Here is a 17,977-nt window from a genome sequence, read left to right as displayed (position 1 = left end):
TGCAGTGTGTTTAGCAGCATCTTTGGTCTCTCTGCTCGCTAGATTGCCAGTAGAACCCTTTACCCCCTAGTTGTGACAACCCAAAATGTCTCCAGACATAAACTAATGCTTTTTAAGAGGCAAAACTGACCCAGTTGAGAACCAGTACTCTAAAGAAGAGCAGGTGTAAGAGTGGATTGCCTAGAATTCATATTGTAATTTTAGAATGGAGAAAAGGGACTGCTGTTGTTTTCTTGTTAAGTTTAGAGATAGTGTCTGTTTCCTCAGAGTTCTTGCATCCATCCATACCATAATGTCCTGTTATGTGGCCTCAATGTTGATAAAGTTTCGTAGAATTATAATTATATTTCTGCCTCTCTTTGCTTTTATGGTTTTTCATTCCTAGGCACAATGGGCACAAAATTTATTTTCCTGAGAAGTTTCTTGCTATTGTCCCACTCTTCATATACTCTGCTGCTGGTAGAATTAGTATTCTTGTATATTTCCAGTATTCTTGTAGGTAGTTCTCTCAGAATGAGGGACACAATTCTTTCGGGAAATCGTAGTTGAGAAAGTTCAGTAGAATCATGGAATCACTCTACCAGGTATTTTCTGAAGGGCCCTCTGGGTCTTGTTGTCCCACATAGAAAGTGCTTTGAGGGTGAGGACCATATTCATTCAAGAAATATATATTACATATACCTACTGTCTACTTGACGCTGCAGTAGGTCCTGAATACGTAGTAAGTAAACTGGCCCCTGCCCTTATTCTACTTATGGGAGAAGACAGTGTACAGGTAAGCAAATAAATATACAGTTCACAAAATGCGGAAAATGCTGTGGAAGCAACAGAGAGTGCTGGGACAGGGAATAACCAAGGTTATTTAATTAAATAGAGTAACATCTATCTGAGAAGGTAAGATTTAAACTGAGACTTGAAGGATGCCATAGAGTTGGTCATTCCAAAAGCGTAAAACAGAGCATTTAAAACAGATACAGCTGTGTATTCAGAAGCTCTCAGGTAGGAAAGACCTTAGTGTGTTCTGAGGATTGAAAGATCATTGTGTTTGGAGTGTAGCAAGTGAAGAGGGAGAATGACCGCAGATGAAGTTGGAGAGGCAGGCGGGGCCAAATCACACAGGATCTTATAGGCCAGTGAGGAGTTTACATTTTATCTTGAGAGCAATAGAAAGCCATTGAAAAGTTTTAAGTGAGGTTGTGGCCTAATCTTACTTATATTTTAAAAATTAAATTTTGGCTGCTATGGGGTAACTGGTGGAGGAAGTGTCAAGAGAGAGGCTGGTAGGTTGAAGGAACATGGTGGACTGGAAAGGAGCAGATGGATTTGGTATTCTGGAGATAGAGTCCATGGAACTTACTGATAATTTGGGAAAGAAGATGGTATCAAGATTGACCTCAGTTTCTGCCTTGAGTAACTTAGGATTTGCTGGTCCATTTATTGAGATGGGGAGAGTGGTGTTGAAAAGGGGTTGGGTAATGGGAAGATTCAAGAGTTCAGGCCTGGTTTTTTGACCTGTTAAGGTGTAAAGTTTAAGTTATCTGTGAGATATCCAAGTAGAGATGTCCAGTAGGAGGTTGGATGTAGCAGTCTGAACTCAGAGGAGAGGTCTGGGTTGGAGATACAAGCCCAGGAGTACTCAACATATAGTTGGTTCTGAAGCCATGAAAACTGCTGAGACCTTGTAGTGCAGTGGTTGTTAATCTGGGGTCCAGGAACCCACAGGGATTCATTGATAAAATTCAGGGTCCATGAACTTGGTCGGGAGAAACTTTTCTTGTTTTTACTAACCTCTAACTGAAATTTAGCACTTCCTTTAATTTTGAATATAGGCGTCAAACCACAGTATTATTAATATTTGTAGTTTTGTCACCAGTAGAAATCAAGATATTTTCATATTAAATTATGATTGTTGCTGGTATCTCAAAAATCACTACTTCAGAATTACAGTACAGAGTTATTAAACCCACAACTACATCCTGTTTTTTAATGTATTAACAATGCATTAATAAGTAAGCACATATCACAACTTTTTAATATTTTGAAAACTGCATTACAGTAGAATTGGGCTTTTTGTAATGTTTCATAATTTATATTATATCTTTAAAAAATTATTCTGAGAAGGGTCCATAGGCTTCATTAGATGCCAGAAGGATCCATGGCGTATTAAAGTATCAAGAAACCTTTCCTCGAAGGAAGGTTTGAGAGGTAGGAGGAAATCTAGGAAATCCATCACTTTGTCATGGGATCCAAAAGAGGTCAGTATTTGCAGGACAGTGGCCAGCTGTGTCAGATGGGCAAGATTTGAGTTTGATGTCATGATGTGATCAGTAATCTTGGTAAGCAATTTCACTGGAAGGATTAAAGATTGGAGTGGGTTGAAAGGTGAATGGACAATAAGAGAGTAGAGACTGTGAGTATAGTCCAGAGATCAGAGAACTTTTTCTGTAAAAGGGCCAGTTAGTAATTTTTTTATCATCTTTATTGGAGTATAATTGCTTTACAATGCTGTGTTAGTTTCTGCTGTATAACGAGGTGAATCAGCTATACATATACATATATCCCCATATCCCCTCCCTCTTGCGTCTCCCTCCCATTCTCCTTATCCCACCCCTCTAGGTGGTCACAAAACACCGAGCTGATCTCCAACTGCTTCCCACTAGCTATCTGTTTTACGTTTGGTAGTGTATATATGTCCATGCCACTCTCTCACTTTGTCCCAGCTTACCCCTCCGCCTCCCCGTGTCCTCAAGTCCATTCTTTACGTCTACGTAGAGACTAACCCTTGGGACCAGAAAGTAGTGGTCTATTTAGTGGACACATCGCTGCCAGACACAGATGTCTGGATTCATGATTTTATGTCAGAGTATCTGGTAGAGCTTTCAAAAGTCAATTAATCACTGCTTCTGAGACCTTGACAACTGATTCAGATTTTTTAAGCAATAACAAAATGTAGTAGGCTTTAAAAAAAAAAATCTTACCTCCACTACATAGGTCTGACTGCTGTGAGGGACTGAAAAGAATATGCCTATGTTTGATGAAAGATATTTAACAAGTTTTGTTTTAACAGAGTTGACTTTTCAAAGAGAACTGCACTTGAATTATTACTATAATATTAGAATAAAAATGTTTATCAATAAAAAAATACTTCAAGCCTTTTTATTTGTGTCCTGCCCCTATTTCTTCAGAACCATTTTTTTTTTTTTAGATTCCATATATATGTGTTAGCATACGGTATTTGTCTTTCTCTTTCTGACTTATTCACTCTGTATGACAGACTCTTGGTCCATCCACCTCACTACAAATAACTCAATTTCGTTTCTTTTTATGGCTGAGTAATATTCCATTGTATATATGTGCCACATCTTCTTTATCCATTCATCTGTTGATGTACACTTAGGTTGCTTCCTTGTCCTGGCTATTGTAAATAGAGCTGCAGTGAACATTGTGGTACATGACTCTTTTTGAATTATGGTTTTCTCAGGGTATATGCCCAGTAGTGGGATTGCTGGGTCATATGGTAATTCTCTTTGTAGTTTTTTAAGGAACCTCCATACTGTTCTCCATAGTGGCTGTATCAATTTACATTCCCACCAACAGTGCAAAAGGATTCCCTTTTCTCCACACCCTCTCCGGCATTTATTGTTTGTAGGTTTTTTGATGATGGCCATTCTGCCTGGTGTGAGGTGCTACCTCACTGTAGTTTTGATTTGCAGTTCTCTAATGATTAGTGATGTTGAGCATCCTTTAATGTGTTTGCTGGCAATCTGTATATCTTCTTTGGACAAATGTCTATTTAGATCTTCTGCCCATTTTTGGATTGGGTTGTTTGTTTTTTTGATATTGAGCTGCATGAGCTGCTTGTATATGTTTGAGATTAATCCTTTGTCAGTTGTTTTGTTTGCAAATATTTTCTCCCATTCTGAGGGTTGTCTTTTTGTCTTGTTTATGGTTTCCTTTGCTGTGCAAAAACTTTTAAGCTTCATTAGGTCCCATTTGTTTATTTTTGTTTCTATTTCCATTTCTCTAGGAGGTGGGTCATAAAGGATCTTGCTGTAATTTATGTCATAGAGTGTTCTGCATGTGTTTTCCTCTAAGAGTTTGATAGTGTCTGGCCTTACATTTAGTTCTTTAATTCATTTTGTGTGTGGTGTTAGGGAGTGTTCTAATTTCATTCTTTTACATGTAGCTGTCCAGTTTTTCCAGCACCACTTATTGAAGACACTGTCTTTTCTCCATTGTATATTCTTGCCTCCTTTATCAAAAATAAGGTGACCATATGTGCATGGGTTTATCTCTGGGCTTTCTATCCTGTTCCGTTGATCTATATTTCTGTTTTTGTGCTGGTACCGTACTGTCTTGATTACTGTAGCTTTGGAGTATAGTCTGAAGTCAGGGAGCCTGATTCCTCCGGCTCCGTTTTTCTTTCTCAAGATTGCTTTGGCTATTCGGGGTCTTTTGTGCTTCCATACAAATTGTGAAATTTTTTGTTCTAGTTCTGTGAAAAATGCCATTGGTAGTTTGATAGGGATTCCATTGAATCTGTAGATTGCTTTGGGTAGTATAGTCATTTTCACAATATTGATTCTTCCAATCCAAGAACATGGTATATCTCTCCATCTGTTTGTATCATCTTTAATTTCTTTCATCAGTGTCTTATAGTTTTCTGCATACAGGTCTTTTGTCTCCTTCGTAGGTTTATTCCTAGACATTTTATTCTTTTTGTTGCAGTGGTAAATGGGAGTGTTTCCTTAATTTCTCTTTCAGATGTTTCATCACTAGTGTATAGGAATGCAAGAGATTTCTGTACATTAATTTTGTATCCTGCTACTTTACCAAATTCATTGATTAGCTCTAGTAGTTTTCTGGTAGCGTCTTTAGGATTGTCTATGCATAGTATGTCATCTGCCAACAGTGACAGTTTTACTTCTTCTTTTCCTATTTGGATTCCTTTTATTTCTTTTTCTTCTCTGATTGCTGTCGCTAAAACTTCCAAAAGTATGTTGAATAATAGTGGTGAGAGTGGGCAACCTGGTCTTGTTCCTGATCTTAGTGGAAATGGTTTCAGTTTTTTCACAATTGAGAACGATGTTGGCTGTGGGTTTGTCACATATGGCCTTTATTATGTTGAGGTACGTTCCCTCTATGCCTACTTTCTGGAGAGTTTTTATCATGAATGGGTGTTGAATTTTGTCAGAAGTTTTTTCTGCATCTATTGAGATGATCATATGGTTTTTCTCCTTCGGTTTGTTAATATGGTGTATCACATTGATTGATTCGCATATATTGAAGAATCCTTGCATCCTGGGGTAAACCCCACTTGATCATGGTGTATGATCCTTTTACTGTGCTGTTGGATTCTGTTTGCTAGTATTCTGTTGAGGATTTTTGCATTTATGTTCATCAGTGATATCGGCCTGTAGTTTTCTTTTTTTGTGACGTCTTTGTCTGGTTTTGGTATCTTGGTGATGGTGGCCTCGTAGAATGAATTTGGGAGTGTTCCTCCCTGTTTTATATTTTGGAAGAGTTTGGGAAGGATAGGTGTTAGCTCTTCTCTAAATGTTTGATAGAATTCGCCTGTGAAACCATCTGGTCCTGGGCTTTTGATTGTTGGAAGATTTTTAATCACAGTTTCCATTTCAGTGTGTGTGATTGGTCTGTTTATATTTTCTATTTCTTCCTGGTTCAGTCTCGGAAGGTTGTGCATTTCTTAGAATTTGTCCATTTCTTCCAGGTTGTCCATTTTATTGGCATATAGTTGCTTCTGGTAATCTCTCATGATCCTTTGTATTTCTGCAGTGTCAGTTGTTACTTCTCCTTTTTCATTTCTAATTCTATTGATTTGAGTCTTTTTCCCTTTTTTTCTTGATGAGTCTTGCTAATGGTTTATCAATTTTGTTTATCTTCTCAAAGAACCAGCTTTTAGTTTTATTGATCTTTGCTATTGTTTCCTTCATTTCTTTTTTATTTATTTCTGATCTGATCTTTATGATTTCTTTCCTTCTGCTAACTTCGGGGTTTTTTTGTTCTTCTTTCTCTAATTGCTTTAGGTGTAAGGTTAGGTTGTTTATTTGAGGTTTTTCTTGTTTCTTGAGGTAGGATTGTATTGCTATAAACTTCCCTCTTAGAACTGCTTTTGCTGCATACCACAGGTTTTGGGTCATTGTGTTTTCATTGTCATTTGTTTCTAGGTATTTTTTTATTTCCTCTTTGATTTATTCAGTGATCTCTTGGTTTTTAGTAGTGTATTGTTTACCCTCCATATGTTTGTATTTTTTACAGTTTTTTCCTGTAATTGATATCTAGTCTCATAGCATTGTGGTCAGAAGAGATACCTGATATGGTTTCGATTTTCTTAAATTTACCAAGGCTTGATTTGTAACCCAATATATGATGTATCCTGGAGAATGTTCCATTTGCACTTGAGAAGAAAGTGTATTCTATTGTTTTTGGATGGAATGTCCTATAAATATCAATTAAGTCCATCTTGTTTGATATATCGTTTAAAGCTTGTGTTTCCTTATTTATTTTCATTTTGGATGATCTGTCCATTGGTAAAAGTGAGGTGTTAAAGTCCCCTACTATTATTGTGTTACTGTCGATTTTCCCCTTTTATGGCCGTTAGCCTTTGCCTTACTTTCTGAGGTGCTCCTATGTTGGGTTCATAAATACTTACAACTGTTATATCTTCTCTTTGGATTGATCCCTTGATCATTATGTAGTGTTCTTCTTTGTCTCTTGTAATAGTCTTTATTTTAAAGTCTATTTTTTCTGATATGAGAATTGCTACTCCAGCTTTCTTTTGATTGCCATTTGCATGGAATATCTTTTTCCTCACTTTCAGTCTGTATGTGTCCCTAGGTCTGAAGTGGGTCTCTTGTAGACAGCATATATATGGGTCTTGCTTTTGTGTCCATTTAGCCAGTCTGTGTCTTTTGGTTGGAGGTTTTTTTTTTTTTTTTTTTTTTTTACTCATTCAACACATATTTATTGACCATATATGTGACAGGTCACTTGGGATATTACAATGAACAAAACGAAGTCTTAACTCTCATGGAGCTTTTATTCTAGTGTTGAAGACAGATAATAAAAATATATTTTTCAAGTGGTATTAAGTGCTATGAAGCAAAGAAGGGAGCAGAGTGACTGAGAGGTTCTGTTCAATATAGGGCAGATAGAGAAGGTGACAATTGCTCTGTTAATATTAACAGTATTAATCAATATTGTGCAATAAAATTATCAACTATTAAGTACTTTTTTTGGTGCCTGCAAGAATAAAGATAACAATATTTGAGTACTTCTAGTTCAAGGCATTATTTAACTTACCCTTACAATAAATCTGAGGTAGGTATTATTATTATTTCTAATTTACAGTAGGCAAAAGTGAGCCTTAGAGAGGCTCTTTCAGTTATCTGTTGCTGTGTAACAAAGCATCTCAAAGTTACCGACCTAAAACAACAAATTATTTGCTCATAATTCTGAAATTTGGTCAGGGCTTGATGGGGCCAGCACATCGGCTCACATAGATGGCTTGACTGGAGCTGAAGGATGCACTTCCAAGGTGGCCTCATAAATATGGTTGGCAAATTGGTGCTGTAAACTGGAAGCTTAGCTGGGACCACTGGCAAGGGGCTTCACTTATCTTCCACATGGCCTCTCCAAATAGCAAGGTTGGGCCTCTCACAGCATGGTGGTCTCAGTGTACTTAGACCTCTTAAATGGCCACTAACTTCTTAAATGGGCACCCTAGGGCACAAATGTGGGAGCTACCAGGCCTTCTTAATACCTGGGCTCAGAAGTCTCAGAATGTTTTTCTTGCCATATTCCATTAGTTAAAGGTCACAGAGCCAGCCTAGATTCAAGAGGAGGGACTACTCAGGGTCATGAATGCCAGGAGGCATGGTTCACTGGGGGCTACCAATGTAATTGAATACTACAATTTGCCCTTTGGTCTCTAATGATTTATGTTCCTCCTACACATACAATTATACTCACATATCCCACTACTTCCAAAAGTCTTGTTCCACTTTTACATTGGCTCAAAATCTAGGATCTACCTGGAATCTTAGCTCATGGTACTAAGCACCTCCCTGTATGCTTAGGCCAGAATCACTCATTCTCCTTAATTCCTCTCACTTTCTCCTTCCATTTCAACCAAGCAACCTATATCATTGACTTGACTTCCTAAATATCTCCCTAATCCCTAATCCTAACCCTAATCAGTTCACTTCCTTCCTTTTCCACCTCCTCAATTCTAAGCTACCATAATTGCTACCTGGGCTACGGTGAAACCAGCAGTTGTCTCCGTCATTCTCTCTTGCTCTTCCTTAATTCAGTGATTCTCAATGAGGGTTGATTTTGCCCCTTGGGGACATTTGGCAATGTCTGGAGACTTCGGTTGTCTGAACTCCATGTGTGGATACGTCTAGCGTGGAGATGCCAAGGATACTGCTAAACATCCTATAATGTATAGGACAGCCCCCCACAACAAAGAATTACCCATCGCAAAGTGTCAATAGTGCTGAGGTTGAAAAACCCTGCAATCTTTTCTTCACCGAGTATCCAGAGGTCTTTTTCAAATGCAATCATGTCAACACTCAGCTGAAAAATCTTTGCAAGTCTTCCTACTGATTTTAGGTTAAGAATGTGAACCCCTTTTTTTCTGGTGCATAGGGTCCTTTATAGGGTAGCTCCTACCAGGCTCTTTAGCCTCAGCTCGTGCACTCACCTCTTTGCTTTCTGTGCTCTAGCCACTTGGGCCTTCCTTCAGTCCTATACATATTGCATCTCACTATGGGACCTTACTCACACTCTGTCAGAATGCTCTCCCTCCTAACACCCCCCATCCTGACCCTAATTCTAACTGTAACAGAAGAACGAGTGCAGGTGTTGGGGGGAGCTGGCATCTGGGAGAGATCCAGAGGCTCCATATTGATGATTCTGGAGTGCTGAGTGAGGCCACTAAATATACCTCTCTGCTCTCCACTCATTATACAGAAGCTTTTTAAAAAGGCATGATGGGACCCAGTGGGGAGGCTTGCAGCTGAATGGAGCAGTGAGGTGGGAGCCTGGCATTGCTGCCCTGAGAGGTGCACTGAGCAGTGCAGGCCCTGGTGGCTCCCAGGCTTCTGGTGCTCCCTACATGGGAATACAGTGATCCTGTCAGAAGCAGAGACTCCCAGGATCTTTGTTAACATTACCGGGCCTTTGGTTGGAGAATTTAGTCCATTTACATTTAAGGTAGTTATTGATATGTATGTTCCTGTTACCATTTTATTAATTGTTTTGAGTTTGTTATCGTAGGTCTTTTCCTTCTCTTGTGTTTCCTGCCTAGAGAAGTTCCCTTTAGCATTTGTTGTAAAGCTGGTTTGGTAGTGCTGAATTCTCTTAACTTTTGCTTGTCTGTAAAGGTTTTAATTTCTCCTTCGAATCTGAATGAGATCCTTGCTGGGTACAGTAATCTTGGTTGTAAGTTTTTCCCTTTCATCACTTTAAATATGTCCTGCCACTCCCTTCTGGCTTGCAGAGATTCTGCTGAAAGATCAGCTGTTAACCTTATAGGGATTTCCTTGTATGTTATTTGTTGCTTTTCCCTTGCTGCTTTTAATATGTTTTCTTGTTATTTAATTTTTGATAGTTTGATTAATATGTGTCTTGGCATGTTTCTCCTTGGATTTATCCTGAATGGGACTCTCTGTGCTTCCTGGACTTGATTGACTATTTCCTTTCCCATATTAGGGAAGTTTTCAAGTATAATCTCTTCAAATATTTTCTTAGTCCCTTTCTTTTTCTCTTCTTCTTCTGGGACCCCTATAATTCGAATGTTGGTGTGTTTAACGTTGTCCCAGAGGTCTCTGAGACTGTCCTCATGTCTTTTCATTCTTTTTTCTCTATTCTGCTCTGTGGTAGTTATTTCCACTATTTTATCTTCCAGGTCACTTATCCGTTCTTCTGTCTCAGTTATTCTGCTATTGATTCCTTCTAGAGAATTTTAAATTTCATTTATTGTGTTGTTCATCATTGTTTGTTTGCTCTTCATTTCTTCTAGGTCCTTGTTAAACATTTCTTGTATTTTCTCCATTCTATTTCCAAGATTTTGGATCATCTTTACTCTCATTACTTTGAATTGTTTTTCAGGTAGACTGCCTATTTCCTCTTCATTTGTTTGGTCTGGTGGGTTTTTTGCCTTGCTTCTTCATCTGCTGTGTGTTTCTCTGTCTTTTCATTTTGCCTAACTTACTGTGTTTGGGGTCTCCTTTTCGCAGGCTGCAGGTTTGTAGTTCCCGCTGTTCTTGGTGTCTGCCCCCAGTGGGTAAGGTTAGTTCAGTGGGTTGTGTAGGCTTCCTGGTGGTGGGGACTGGTGCCTGTGTTCTGGTGGATAGGGCTGGATCTTGTCTTTTTGGTGGGCAGGACTGCGTCTGGTGGTGTGTTTTGGGGTGTCTGTGGCCTCATTATGATTTTAGGCAGCCTCTCTGCTAATGGGTGGGGTTGTGTTCCTGTCTTGCTAGTTGTTTGGCATGGGGTGTCCAGAACTGGAGCTTGCTGGTCATTGAGTGGAGCTGAGTCTTAGCGTTGAGATGGAGATCTCTGGGAGAACTCTTGCTGATTGATATTACATGGGGCGGGGAGGTCTCTGGTAGTCCAATGTCCTGAACTCAGCCCTCCCACCTCAGAGGCTCAGGTCTGACACCCGGCTGGAGCACCAAGACCCTGTCAGCCACATGGCTCAGAAGAAAAGGGAGAAAAATAAAATTAAATTAAATTTTAAAAAGTTATTAAAATAAAAAATAATTTTAAAAAATATTATTAAAGTAAAAAATTATAATAAGTAATAAAAAGAGAGCAACCAAACCAATAAACAAATCCACCAGTGATAACAAGCGTTAAAAACTGTACTAAGATAAACATAAAAATCAGAAACTAGTCTGTTCCATACAGCAAACCCCAAAGTCTACAGTTGCTCCCAAAGTCCACGACCTCAGTTTTAGGATGATCTGTTGTCTGTTCAGGTATTCCACAGATGCAGGGTACATCAAGTTGATGGTGGAGATTTAATGTGCTGCTCCTGAGGCTGCTGGGAGAGATTTCCCTTTCTCTTTGTTCACACAGCTCCCGGGGTTCAGCTTTGGATTTGGCCCCACCTGTGCGTGTAGGTCGCCAGAGGGCGTCTGTTCTTCACCCAGACAGGAGGGGGTTAAAGGGGCGGCTGATTAGGGGGCTCTGGCTCTCTCAGGCCGGGGGGATGGAGGGGTACGGAATGCAGGGCAAGCCTATGGTGGCAGAGGCTGGCGTGCGTTCTCCCGGGGAAGTTGTCACTGGATCACGGGACCCTGGCAGTGGCGGGCTGCAGAAGCTCCAGGGAGGGGAGGTGTGGATAGTGACCTGAGCTTGCACACAGGCTTCTTGGTGGCTGCAGCAGCAGCCTTAGCGTCTCATGCCCGTCTCTGGGGTCCGCGCTGATAGCGGCGGCTCGCGCCCATCTCTGGAGCTCGTTTAGGCGGTGCTCTGAATCCCCTCTCCTCGCACACCCCGAAACAATGGTCTCTTGCCTCTTAGTTCCAGACTCTTTCCCAGACCCCCTCCCAGCTAGCTGTGGCGCACTAACCCCTTCAGGCTGTGTTCACGCCGCCAACCCCAGTCCTCTCCCTGGGATCCGACCTCCGAAGCCTGAAGCCTGAAGCCCGAGCCTCAGCTCCCCGCCCCCGCCCGCCCCGGCGGGTGAGCAGACAAGCCTCTCGGGCTGGTGAGTGCTGGTCGGCAACGATCCTCTGTGCGGGAATCTCTCCGCTTTGCCCTCCACACCCCATGGCTGCGCTCTCCTCCGCGGCTCCGAAGCTTCCCCCCTCCGCCACCTGCAGTCTCCGCCCGCGAAGGGGCTTCCTAGTGTGGGGAAACCTTTCCTCCTTCACGGCTCCCTCCCACTGGTGCAGGTCCCATCCCTCTTCTTTTGTCTCTGTTTTTTCTTTTGCCCTACCCAGGTACGTGGGGAGTTTTGCCTTTTGGGAAGTCTGAGGTCTTCTGCCAGCATTCAGTAGGTGTTCTGTAGGAGTTGTTCCACAGGTAGATGTATTTTTGATGTACTTGTGGGGAGGAAGGTGATCTGCCATCTTGAGGGTCCTCCCTGTCAGTAGCTTTTCAGTCAGCGATACTTCGTTTCCTTTTCCTTCGTGCTTAATCTAGTTTCATTTGCTCACAGGGTGTCCCGTGCAGAGGTCTTGACCCCAGCACTTCAGACCAGAGTTCCTAGGGCAAAGTGGCTGCACCCAACACCAGTAAATATTTTTGGCTTTGCAGGCAATTTGATCGCTGTTGCAACCTCTGCTTTGTAGTGTGAAAGCAAGCCATTGATAATACACAAATGAATGGGTGACGCTGTGTTCCAATGAAACTTTATTTATAAAAACAGATGGCGAGCTAGATTTGACCCGCTAGCCGTAGTTTGCCAAGCCCTGGCATAGACAGCTCTTTGGAGAAGTTGGACAGGAAGTAAAGTAGAAAACTGAGGAAGTAATTGAAGGGGACAAGGAGTACATGAATGTGCGTGTGTGTGTGCGTGTGTGTGTGTGTGTGTGTGTGTGTGTGTGTGTGTTTTAAGATCGGAGATTCTAGAGCATACTTTTTGCTGATGGAAAGGATACTGTGGAGAAGGAGAGGCTAACGGTACAGAAAAGAGAGTTTCAGTGTAGAAATAAACTCTTATATAGGCAAGAGGGAGTAGGATTAATGGTACACGGATGCTTAAGAAGTTGTTTTTTTTCTGTGATTTGGTGTTACTTTGAGTGATATGAATATCAGTGTTAACAACAAGACCGATACGGGGAGTTTGTTCCTGTATGTGGTGTTCTGCTTATAGGACCATTCAACATGATGAACTAGGCCTAGAGGAGAGTTGAGTGAGAGGAGGGTAGAATGTATTACTTAACTTGTTAGATTTGGGGTTTAATTTGGGACTTTGTTGGATTGGCTAGACCAGGATCAATAAATGTAGCTACCTTCATTTTTCCTGCAGATATCTTCTAGGCCCTAACTCTGATTCTGTGAACTGACAAGCCCTAGGAGTTGCAAAAAAACTTCTAGCTCAGTATTCTTGGTCAGTTTTTCTACCACAGTTTACTTGGTATATTCCTGTCAGTTAACAATGGCTCACTTTGGCAGTTATTACACTGAGGAGAGAGGAGGGAAGAGGGTAGGCCTCTACCTCACCACTCTTCTGCCTCCCCCCCACTATTGAGTCATTGTTCTAGACCTTTTGCATACTTTAACTCAGGATTTTAAAGGCATGTTTGTTCTTTTCCCTTGAGCAGTTCAGGCGTCTTAATTATCTCAAGCACATTTCCCCCCTCAGAGGTTTCCCCTACTGTAGGAATGCTTTGCCTTTTGCAGACCCCAGTATAGAAGAAGGATCTTCAACATATTAAATCAGTGCATATTTTCATGGTGAGCACAGACAGTAATCCAGGCGGTGGATTCTTTCGCAGCTTTTTATGGTCATCGACTAGGCTGCATAGAAGAGAGTTACACAGGATTTAGGATATTCCTGTCTGCTGTGTGAGCCCCCTACAACACAGACCTGCTTTCTGAAAATGGCCTGTCACCTGTGTTGAAAATGTTTACCACCAGGATTGGGGCTTATGGGCTGAAGAGGGTTTTCATTTGTGCTCATGCTCACTTTGCTGACTAACTTTTAAGATTGGAAGAAATTAGAGCCCTTAATACATCCATGTTATAGAATTTCTGCTTGACTTTTTAAATTATTTTTACACAAAAGTAATATTTGTTCCTAATTAAAACAAATTTTTTTCAAACCATACAGCAAGGGAAATATTAAAGTGAAAAGAAAATTCCCATCCGCCAGAGGTAATCACTGTTATGTTTCTTGTGTGTTTATGTGTTTGTTAAGAAAATATGCCCATGCAAACACATGGGCTCATGTCTTTATCCTTTTTTCTTAAAGCCTGAATGAGATCATACAATATATTATTTTCTACAGTTTGCTTTCTTAACAGTCATATCTTTCCGCATCAGGACACATTGATCCAGCATCTCATTCTGCCTTAGGGCTGTTTCTTCTGCCTGGAACAGACTTATCCCAGATATCGTCATGGCTTACTCTTCCAGTCCTTACTTAACTGCTACCTTCTCAGTGATGCCTTCCTTAGCTGCCCTATCTAAAAGCTCAATCCCTTCCCTGTCACTTCTATTCCCCTTCCCTATTAGTGACTTTTTCCTAGCACTGATTATCTATAATACTTTTTATTTTGTCTATTGTCTGTTCCCCCACTGTAATGTACACTCTCTGGTGGGGAGGAATTTGTGACTGTGACATTCACTGCCAAATTGCCAGCCTTTGTAATAATTCCTGACCCCACAGTAGATTCTCAGTAAATATTTGTTGAAGGAAAGAGTGAATGGTTATGTTGTTTTTCCACATTTGGGTACACCATAATTTATTAAATAATCCCCTACTGATGGTCATTTAGGTTTTCAGGTTGCCCTACTTTTATGAACAATGCTGTATTTAACAGTCTTATACATATATTTTTGTATTATTATAGGATAAATTCATAGATGTGGAGTTGTGAGTTTAAAGGATATACACATTTTTTTTTTTTTTTTTGCGGTACGCGGGCCTCTCACTGCTGCGGCCCCTCCTGCTGTGGAGCACAGGCCCCAGACGCGCAGGCTCCGCAGCACGTGGGATCCTCCTGGACCGGGGCACGAACCCGCGTCCCCCGCGTCAGCAGGCGGACTCTCAACCACTGTGCCACCAGGGAAGCCCTAGGATATACACATTTTAAATTTTGAATACTTGTCTCCCACTCCCCTTCCTCTCCTAAGGAAAAAGGTATTATCAAATTACAGTCCTGCTAAGAGTGTGTAAGGATACCCATTTCTCTATGCCCTTGCCTACACTGATTGTAATCAACTTTTAAGCCTTTGCCAATCTGATAGATGAAAATGATATCTCATCTTAATTTGAATTTCTTTCATATGTAAGTAAAGTTGAGTACCATTTTATATAATTATTTACCTTTTTATTTACTTTTCTGTGTACCTCTTTTTTTCTATTGTTCCATTAGGTTGTTTTGCTTGTGTTTCGCCAACGCATCTTTGTTTGCTTTGGTACATTTCCTGTCTGTAGGCTGCAACCAGATATAACCCAGAGAACAGTATACATCTGGGCCACAGCTATTCTCTGCCTAGAAAATTTCTAACCCTGGTGTTAACATCTTCATCTCTTCTTCTTGCTCACGTTTTTATTTATTAGTAAAAACAATCATATAAACATATAGCAGATGTTGGCTATGTGCTAGGCACTGTGCTCAGCATTTTATTTATTTTTAAAAATCTATTTTAATGTCATAGCAGCCCTATCAGGTAGTACTAGTTTGTCTCTGTATATATAATTTATACATAGAGAGAAACTGAGGGATAGTGCTGGAGATCACACAGCTAGTAAGTGCTTAAAGCCAGGATTTGAACCTAAGCAGGGTGGCTCCAGAGCCTGCCCTCCTAACCACCAAGCTCTGTTGCCTCCAGTGTGGGCAGTGGGTTATGCTGCCCATTCTGTTTTCAGGAGATGCTTCTGCCCATATGTCCCTATTCAGAAAATTGACTACAGTTACTGAAACAAGAGAAAGGTATTCATGTTCAAGTCTGGGAGTTTTATCTTATAAGTTAGTTTTCATTACATGGTTCAAAATCAAAATAATAAAATGAAAGGTATATAGTGAAAATTTTCACTCCCACTCTTGTCTCATCTACTCTATTTCCCCTGTCCTCTATTTTTGCTAGTTTCTGTATATACTGCCTGTGTTACTTTATATACTTATAAACAAAATAAATGAATATATATACATGCACACAGGCATACCTTGTTTTATTGCACTTTACGGATACTGTATTTTTTACAAATTGAAGGTTTGTGGCAACCCTGCATTGTCAGATGATTCTTAGCATTTTTTAGCAATAAAGTATTTTAAATTAAAGTGTATATGTTTTTAGACCTAATGCTATTGTACACTTAATAGAGTACACTGTAGTGTAAACATAACTTTTTTATGTACTGAGAAATGAGAAAACTTATGTGGTTCATTTTATTGCAACATTTGCTTTATTGCAGTAGTCTGGAACCAAACCCTCAATATCTCTGAGGTGTGCCTATATATAATTTTCCCCTTTCTTACATGTAAGGTAGCATGTTATTTATACTTTTTTGCACTTTGTTTTTTCACTCAGCTCATCCAAAGGTTTTAAGACAATTTTATTCATCAGATATTTTTTCAGTGCCTCTTTGTACAAGGCACTGTGCTGGCTTTAGAGGAACATACAAAGAAGCATGAAACAGAAATCTCTGGCCTCAGGGACTTCACAGTTCTTCAGGCTGAGAGCATAAATAAAAATAAAGTGTGGTGTTTATATGACATGTTACTTTCTTGACTGATTGAGGCTTCAATACAAAGCACACTTAGCCTGCTGAAGGTAGTGAATGTGTACCTTGGTCTTTCGAGTTACTGAATAATAGGTCTCTTGAGCACAAGATCTATGCCTTATTTATCCTAATATCCTCTTCAGGACTTTATGGTTGAAAAGTGAATCTGTGCTTGTTTTAAGTATAGACTTCAAGGAAACTTTTAATTCATTTTTCATGAACCCAAAGGACAATTTTTAGAATTGTTTTGATTTTGGAGTTCATCCCTGCCTGAGGGGTCTTGTGAAATTGGATTGAAATGAAATTTTCATGTGCCTAATTAGAACAGAAGGAGGATGGCTCATCTATAGAGGGTGTGTTTTGGTGGGGATCTTCTTTTCCCTTTACTGAGTCTTCCTCCTTTGTTTCCTCCTACCCATGGGCAGAAAGTGAAAAAGAGTCAGTTAATCCCAACTACATAACAGTGTTTTGTGGCTGTGGGCAAGCTACCCTCAGTTTATTTGTTTTGGGCCTCAGCTTGTGTTTATTACAACCTAATTCTGTTGAAAGACATCTTTGTTCAGAACCCCTCCAACAGTTCTGGACATTCCAGGAGCCATGAGGAGGCAGTACGATATAGTGGTTGAAAGAGTAGACTCTGGAACTGGCCTGCTGGCATTGAATTCTGAACCCTCCGTTTTGGCTGTGACAAGTTACTGAACTTCTATTTATTTTCACCGTCCCCAAGTAGACATCATAAATGTTAGAGGTCTATGAATTGATTCAGTTTATTTTTCCCACTGAGCTTTACAGCCAAGGACAAGAACTGAAAGAGGAAATCTAGCACTTAATGTTTCTCTAAGCACTTTTCATCAGAGATCATAATACACGTTACACATGTAACGTGCACATATTACACACATATAACACGTGAACTGTCTAAGCATCTCAGTGCTTAATCTGGTGCAAGGAATATTCTTCTTTGACGGAACATGAATCCCAAAGAAGAAAAGCCAGCATTAAAGGTCACACAGAGTTAGAAGTAGTAATAGAATGTGGGTTTTCTCTTAGCCTCCTGTCCTTGGCTGCCAAACTGTTCTCTGAAGAATGATTTGCGAGAGGCCTTTTCCTTTGGAAGCCTGTTACTGTCACAACAAGAAAAGAATCTCTCTGGAGGTGTATTTTGGGGTGCAGGATAGGCTTTTTCCTCCCCATCATTTTTGTTGTAGGAGTCTGGTGCTGCTGCACATCTGATTTGGGAGAAGAGGGAAACACTCTGTTGCTCTTTACAGGGCTAGAGATGAGTGGGGAACATGGCCTGTCAGGGTGTTCCTGTTATCCCTGCATGCCTGGAAACCCATCAGGTAGTCTCTGCAGGGTAAGGGAGTTGCATTGCTTCAGAGTCTTTTGGACATTTGGACATCTTCTTTGCATCACAGTCAATCTGATCTGTTCCCTTAGGCTCTTTATTGAGAAACTACCAAAGCATCGAGATTACAAATCGGCTGTCATTCCTGAAAAGAAAGACACAGTAAAGGTGGGTCTTCACTTTAACTTTTGCCCATCTAA

The 17,977-nt window shown here is 40.4% G+C and overlaps 1 protein-coding gene across 3 annotated transcripts in view; it reads left to right on the top strand.

Moving 5' to 3' along the window:
* STAMBP (STAM binding protein) overlaps positions 1–17,977 on the top strand; it is a 34,074-nt gene that overhangs the window by 3,717 nt on the left and 12,380 nt on the right. For all 3 annotated transcript variants that reach the window (XM_029232279.1, XM_029232281.1, XM_029232280.1), the window contains exon 3: positions 17,870–17,945. In XM_029232279.1, the coding sequence (XP_029088112.1) occupies positions 17,870–17,945 (76 nt within the window). The remainder of the gene's footprint in view (positions 1–17,869; positions 17,946–17,977) is intronic.

Source organism: Monodon monoceros, unplaced genomic scaffold, assembly GCF_005190385.1.
Source record: "Monodon monoceros isolate NGI ecotype Baffin Bay Population unplaced genomic scaffold, NGI_Narwhal_1 Super_Scaffold_19, whole genome shotgun sequence".
Classification (NCBI taxonomy): domain Eukaryota; kingdom Metazoa; phylum Chordata; class Mammalia; order Artiodactyla; family Monodontidae; genus Monodon; species Monodon monoceros.
This window is presented reverse-complemented; position numbering and strand designations above follow the sequence as displayed.